Source organism: Otolemur garnettii, unplaced genomic scaffold, assembly GCF_000181295.1.
Source record: "Otolemur garnettii isolate 467f Iridium unplaced genomic scaffold, OtoGar3 scaffold00032, whole genome shotgun sequence".
In the NCBI taxonomy this organism is placed as follows: domain Eukaryota; kingdom Metazoa; phylum Chordata; class Mammalia; order Primates; family Galagidae; genus Otolemur; species Otolemur garnettii.
In genome coordinates this window covers 15,273,709-15,281,178 of record NW_003852427.1, presented here as the reverse complement: position 1 = coordinate 15,281,178, position 7,470 = coordinate 15,273,709, and the positions used below count along the sequence as shown (strand labels likewise).

At 33.1% G+C, this 7,470-nt stretch overlaps 1 protein-coding gene across 1 annotated transcript in view; it reads left to right on the top strand.

Moving 5' to 3' along the window:
- Positions 1-7,470, top strand: part of PLOD2 (procollagen-lysine,2-oxoglutarate 5-dioxygenase 2) — an 80,853-nt gene that overhangs the window by 71,230 nt on the left and 2,153 nt on the right. Inside the window, exons 12-16 of the mRNA XM_012804916.2 lie at positions 176-317; positions 1,389-1,451; positions 2,439-2,552; positions 6,456-6,521; positions 7,090-7,194. Of these exons, the coding sequence (XP_012660370.2) occupies positions 176-317; positions 1,389-1,451; positions 2,439-2,552; positions 6,456-6,521; positions 7,090-7,194 (490 nt within the window). The remainder of the gene's footprint in view (positions 1-175; positions 318-1,388; positions 1,452-2,438; positions 2,553-6,455; positions 6,522-7,089; positions 7,195-7,470) is intronic.

The following is a 7,470-nucleotide window of genomic DNA, read 5'->3' as shown; positions in this document are numbered from 1 at the left end:
CATAAAAATATTGCATATACCAATCTCATATATATATGTCAAATGTCATTAACTATATCTGTGTGTTTATTCAGTAATTTATATATACAAAATTTAAAGACGTAAAAAACATTTATTTTAAAAAACATACAATCTAAAATTGTATTCGTGATGTTTTGGAATGCCTTTATTTCAGAGGAGTATGGAATGTACCATACATGGCTAATGTGTACTTAATTAAAGGAAAGACACTGCGCTCAGAGATGAATGAGAGGAACTATTTTGTTCGTGATAAATTGGATCCTGATATGGCTCTTTGCCGAAATGCTAGAGAAATGGTAAGATGCACGGTGATGGCTCGCTTGAATGTTTTTATGAGATGGCTTGCTTTATCAGGTGGTGTGTCGTTGTGTTTTGATACCTTTTTTCTTTCTCATTTGTAAGTACTAGCCAATTTTTTTGGTTCTGTGCTGAAAATTTAGGAGCAATTTTGGAGAATAGTTTGTGAACATCTATCTGTAGAAATGATTTGAAAAATGCTAGTTTGGGTGATTCATAAGCAACCTAGGAGGATAGAATAATAAAGATGGAATTGTTACAAATTAGCTTTGCTTTTTAAAGAACATATCTTGTATTTGAAATTCTACAATGAAAACTTGACCTAATTAAAATTAATTAGGTAAATCCTGGGTACAGTGATCATTACACATTTACGAAGAACACATTTTGTGTTCTTAATCAATGTCCATAAAACTGATGATACATTCTTGTTCTACAAATATACTTTCATTATAAAACTTACATGAATTTAGCAAATTGTTTTTGAAGGTTAATAAATATGTTTTAAAACATATTTATACTATTTTCTATTTTAGAAAAGATTGGGTTATTCCATTTTAAAATATATGTAAGCAATTGTGATTTTTGGAAAAATCAGAAAAGTTGGCAAGTATTTTTTTTGTAGTTTAACAAGGCATGTGTTGTTTGAATATGTCTGTTTTTCCTACACACCTATGCACATTATTATTGAATATCTTCAGTACCTGTGATTGTATTTTGTGCTCATGTTTGGCTAATTTGACTCAACAGCGCATCCTGGAATGGCCTCTCTTACTCATTTTTCCCTTCGTCTTATTTTGTGTCTAATGTAAGTTCTCCTCCGGAATGAGCTTGGACTCACGTCTGACCACACACACACACACACACGCACACACACACACACACACACGGAATGAAAGGGCTGGAGACATTTCTCTCTGTGCTCAAAGCTTTGCTTGTTCTGCATGTTGTCTGTGGAGGACATTTCAGAATGTCAGCCTTTGATCAAGAGCTGCTATTTTTATTTACCAAAAAATACCTGAGAGAATGAGTGTTCAGGTCAACTTACCCAATGCTTCTCTTCATTTTAGACTTTACAAAGGGAAAAAGACTCCCCTACTCCGGAAACATTCCAAATGCTCAGCCCCCCAAAGGTGTTACTTTTATTTATTTTTATTTATTTTGTTTATTTAATCAATATGATATATTGCCTAGTATTAAAGTTTAAGGGCCTTCTTTGCATTTAGTGTGGCAAAATGTTGGTGTTCATGGGTTACTGATATCTTGTGTGTTGGTGTGTGTGTATTTTGTGTGACTTAGGAGTGTGCATTGTGTGACTGTCAGCCCTTGGTACTTTGGGGTGATTTACATTTTGCGATTGGCAAGTGAGAAAGTTAAACCCAAGTTCCTTTTGTTCATATTTTTTTCTATTTTTTTTTCCAAGGGCGAGAAGGGGTAGTCGTAGGCATAAAGTACATCTTGATTAAAATGAGGTTTGGGTCCTCTTCATGGATTTACCGTGTTAATCACTAACCATTTTACCATTAAAGCAGGTACAAAAAGAACCTTACCTCAGTGGTGTTGCCACATTTATTTGGTTTGGGAAAAGAATATAAGACTGGCTTTCTTTAGTTGCATTTATAATGAAGACACAACTATTTCTGTGTTCAGTCTTTAAATATTGAAACAATAAAAGAATGAAATAGCCTGATGAAATACTCCTGACACTTTTGAATTCCTGTTTCAATATGTAACTTTTTCTTCTTTGAAAGGGAAAGAAGCCAAAAGAGGAATAATTTATTGTACTTTGGTGTCTCAAAAATGTTTTTGCTTTCAAACAGGAGTTTTTTTCTCCGATGTCTACATCTAGGATCAATGAGAAAGGGACAAAAACAGTCCAGGCTTCTTTTTTTCAGTTGAGTGTCAGTGCTATCTAATAGTTTTGTGTGGTGTCTGAACTCATTGATGACAATTGTATTTCTTTTATTTTAAATCATGCATGTTTTTTATGAAAAGTAAAAAATGCATGTTCATAAATGAAACATAAAAATTAAAATTAATATCGTCCATATATTTTTCCTATAGTTAATTTTATTTTCTATATACCTCTAAGATTAACACTGATATTTTCTGGCATATAGGGTGTATTTATGTACATTTCTAATAGACATGAATTTGGAAGGCTATTATCAACTGCTAATTACAACACTTCCCATTATAACAATGACCTCTGGCAGATTTTTGAAAATCCCGTGGTATGTATTTCATATTCACCTTCATTTATTATTTTCTTATAATTCTTAATGGATATAAAACGGTTCAGTAACGATATGAAAATATGGTAAGACATTTTTTAAAAAATGATGTAATGCATTTTATGACCTGTAGAGTAGATCTAAACTTGACCATGACCTTTTTTATTAAGACATATATTAGGTTTAATGGGAAGAATCATTAGTTTCTTTGCTCTCAATAATTTTTGTTTTATATGTTCAAACACACCCTCTCATTTTGAATCACAATGTCAGAGTAATGTTTACAAATAGCTCACCTATGAGGATATTTTGATTTTTCAGGAAGAAAATTCAAGAATTTAGTTTGGGAAAATACAGGCCGTGTTATCACTTTGTTTTTTTTTGTTTTGTTTTGTTTTGTTTTTTAGCAATTTTGTAACTGTACACCAAAGATACCAAAGATAGAGAAAAGTGTAGAGTAAGCAGATGCAGCATATTACAAAATCTTAAATCGGGTAAACTTTTTTCTTTAAAGTAAAATTTTTTTTTTTCATTTTTTAAAAAGTTAGAATCATACAGTAATTAACTCCTTTTTTGTTTTACAGGGATCTCTTTTCATAAGTTGGCACGTTTATTCAAGGGAAAATACTGTCGTACACAGTCATCCTCGTAACAGTGCTATGTACGATTTTTTTTCCCTGCCAGTGTCAATGTTTTTAAATTACAAAGACTCAGTACGCCTGATGAGAATGTCTTTTATAGGAATAGTTGAGATCTAGTAATAGTAAATTTACTAGTCTCTGAATACGCTGTTGAATAGAAACAGAATATTATTTGACATTTTGTTGTTTTAAGGTTATGTTCCTTTCAAGTTTGGCTGCATATCTTCATCTTTCACAGGAGTAGAGTTGAAAAGAAGCTTTTCTTAGAGCTGAAAGTGGAATTCCATATTTCCTTTTGGCACTGAACCCTTTGCATCTTGAGGGATAAAATTGTTTTCTTGGGTAATGCTAGCTTCTCTCTTAGATATCCTAAATTATACCCTAAATTGTAGACATTTTTGTAAGCATTTAAGTCTTTGGAGAGGAAGTAATGAAAATGTCAGAATGGAGTAGCAGTTGTTTTTCTTTTTTTTCTATGGCATTTTTGTCTTTTGTTTATACAGACATAAACAAGAAATACCATGTTTCCCCGAAAATAAGACCTGCCCAAAAAATAAGCCTGAGCAGGATTCCTTTGTGCTTGTTAAAAATAAGCCCTACCCTGATAATAAGACCTAGTGATGGGCGTGTATCTATGCAGTGTATCTGCATAGCCACGCCATGCATTTCAGCGTGGAGATAAGACAGCCCCTGAAAATAAGCCCTAGTGTGTCTTCTTGAGAAAAAAATAAATATAAGACAGTGTCTTATTTTGGGGGAAACACAGTATATAAACACTGTCTTTCTATATATTTATTTATATATATATATATATTTCAAAATATATGAGGATATGGATGTTTTTGATATGTAGCTTGAGACTGTGCTATAAATGTGCCCATTACCCAAATAGCGTTTATTATACCTGTTAAGTGGGTTTTGCCCCTCCCCTGCATCCCCCCCCACTAGATTTCCTAGGACTTTCACTTTCCTCTGTGTACTTGTTGGTTAGTTCTAATTTACTAGTGAGTACATGTGGTATTTGTTTTTGATTCTTGAGATACTTTGCTTAGAATAATATTCTCCAGTTCCTCCCAAATTACTGCAAAAGGCATTATATTTTTTTTGTGGCTGACTAGTACTCCATGGTATACATACACCACATTTTGTTAATCCACTCATGAAAGCTTATTTGACAAGCCTCGTGAGGCAGAACCCACAGCAGAATACTTAGCAATTGTCTCATTATCAGACATTTTATCAAATAATGCAAGATCAGTTTGCCCAAAGATTTGAGAGGTGGTCTGAAATTTGGAAAATCTTATGGATGATTATTTACTTTTGATTGTTTGCCGTATTTTGAAACTATTGAATATTAGAGGAATTATATATTTTGATATATACTATTAAATTATATTAAATATTATTAAAATATAAAAATATGATCCTTATAATTATATACTCTGTACAAATGAAATTTATTAAGAAATGTGTAGATATCTTTGTCCCCTCCACATCAAAAATACCTGAGCTATAGACAACTGAAATGAACCACTAAGAATGATGTACAAATTATCTTCATTTAACGTATTGGCCCTTTTGGTATCTAGTATCAAAAGATGTATTTCAGACAATTGTTTTTTGAAACATATTTTTATTCTGACTATTGAGTCCATGCCTCAGTTTTTCCTCACTGGTGTATTATATTGTACTTTGTAGAGGTAAAATTAAGAAATTCGTTACAACATTCTAGATAAACGGAAGAGGAAAACTTTGTAGATATTTATGTTGCTCAAATTTAATATATTTATCTTTTAATAAATACTGCTATTTCAATAAAGCATTTGAGCTGGAAAAAGAATTCATGCCAGAGGTTGGTCAAAGAGAAGAATTAGGTTTATGAATTATTACGGAATGAAAAGGAATTGTTTTTCAATATATGGCCCTATATTTTAAGTAAAAGAAGTGAAAGTATTAGTAACCCCATAATCATTCTTTCATATATATTAAAAACTAAAATGGGTAGGCCTGTGGCTCAAAGGAGTAGGGCGCCGGCCCCACATGCTGGAGGTCTGGAGGTGGCAGGTTCAAACCCAGTCCTGGCCAAAAAACTGAAGAAAAAAAAAAACTGAAATGAAAGCAGAAATTTTAAATGTATCCAAAAAATTAAAAAGGTTTTAGAATAGTTTACTGAAGTGGTAGTTTAAGTAAGAACCCTACCTAGTTGGTTAATTCAGTACTTAATATTTTACCAATATTTGCTGGTTGGAATTTACTTACCTTTTACTTTTAAACACACACATATTTACCTACCCCGTAACCATCACCAACTTATGATAGTTCGACTAATGGTTTTTTGACTTTAAGATGTGTTTATTAGATTAACACTGCATTTTAAATGCATTTTCAACGTACAGTGAATTTACCAGGATGTAACCCTATTCTGAGTCATGGAGCATTTATAAACTATGCAAATCTAGTCAATGTAATCTTGTTCAAGTTTTAAAATCCCAAAGCATAAAACTTTATATAAATAAAAATATTGCATTTCATAGAATACTGTAGGCATACACAGAATCAGGCAAAGATGAAAACATTTACCTTGTACTAAGTGTCTGACCAGAACAAAAAGTGACTTTACCATAAGGACATTTGCACTTGAACGTTTACAGCAGCTCGATTCACAATTGCAAAGATGTGGAAACACCCCAAGTGCCTGCCCATCAGCCCGTGAATGGATTAATAAACTGTGGCGTATGTATACCATGGGATATTATTCAGCCATGAAAACAGATGGAGACTTTGTGTCTTTTTGTATTTACCTGGATAAATTCAGAGAGCATGCTCCTGAGTGAGTATCTCAAGAATGGAAATGCAAGCATCCCATGTACTCAACAGACCAACAAGTACAGGCCAAGTGAGAGAGAAACACAGTTAAATTCAAGAAGGGGGCAGGGGAGGTTGGGGTTGGTTAGTGTTCACCTGACAGGTGCGGTTAGGGATCCATGGCACACTTCTTGAGTGAAGGAAGCTGCAGCTGTAGCTACTCAGCTACAACTCAGACTTTGGACTTTACCTTACAAATGCAAATAATGTGACCTAATCATATGGACCCTCATGTGAACTGACCTATTTTACTAGAGTTTCTGAAAATTCCTGTGTTTCCACTATACATAATCGTTTATGAATTGTTTAATTTCTAAAGTGCATATACTTTATATTTTCCAGTGAAGTATTTATAGAATAGTTATTTGCTTTAATATGTACCGTTTTGTTTTGATAGGACTGGAAGGAAAAATACATAAACCGTGATTATTCAAAGATTTTCACTGAAAGTATAGTTGAGCAGGTTTGTATTAATAGTTATTATGTTGTACAGAGCATTTTTGCTACATTTTCCAGAAAGCAGTATTTATCAATGCAATACTATTTTAGTGGAAGAGGTTATGAAAACAGAGGTTAAATTCATATGACTTGATTATTATACCAATTACAAAGCCTTGGGGATGATATAGTTGTTAAACATGGAGATTAACAATAATTTCAAGATCATACTTCTTTAAAAAAGAAGGCTCCTAAGTGCCATAGCTTCCTGAAACCACTAAAAATAAGGAACCGTTGACAGACTTTTTTGGTCAAAGTTATCATTGAAAGAAATTGAGCTTTCTTTCTAAAGAGTCTTTTCTCAGGTCTTTATAAAAATGACATTAGATTAGCATTTAAAACTATTGCTAATACATTATTTTCAAGTGGTACCATAATTTTAGGTACCATGAGAAAGAGATCTAACACATACTACCAGTTGAACTGTAATAGTCTTCTAGTCATTTAGAACTTTTTATTTTATACTATCAAAAGAGCTGTTTTAGGCTACTAAGATGTTATGAGTCCTCTAATGTTGATGCCGTGTTTTATAGCCTTGTCCTGATGTCTTTTGGTTCCCCATATTTTCTGAAAAAGCCTGTGATGAATTGGTAGAAGAAATGGAGCATTATGGCCAGTGGTCGGGGGGAAAACATCATGTAAGTTGTAATTTTACACAAAGAATTAAAATATATGGGGTGGGGGTGGGGAGTAGATACTCTAAGAGCGCAGAGGCGATAGATGTGTCTGAGTTGTAATCCTAAATGAGCTGATCAACCTCGCTTATCAGGGAACCTCTGTTTGTGCTCTGATTCTGCCGTAACCTAATTATTTAACATACAGGTCTTTTAATCTATCTTGTCCCCTGTTGCTCATTTATGTAATTACACTGGATGGCTCTTAAGGCTATACTGGGCCTTACTGATGTTTTCTTT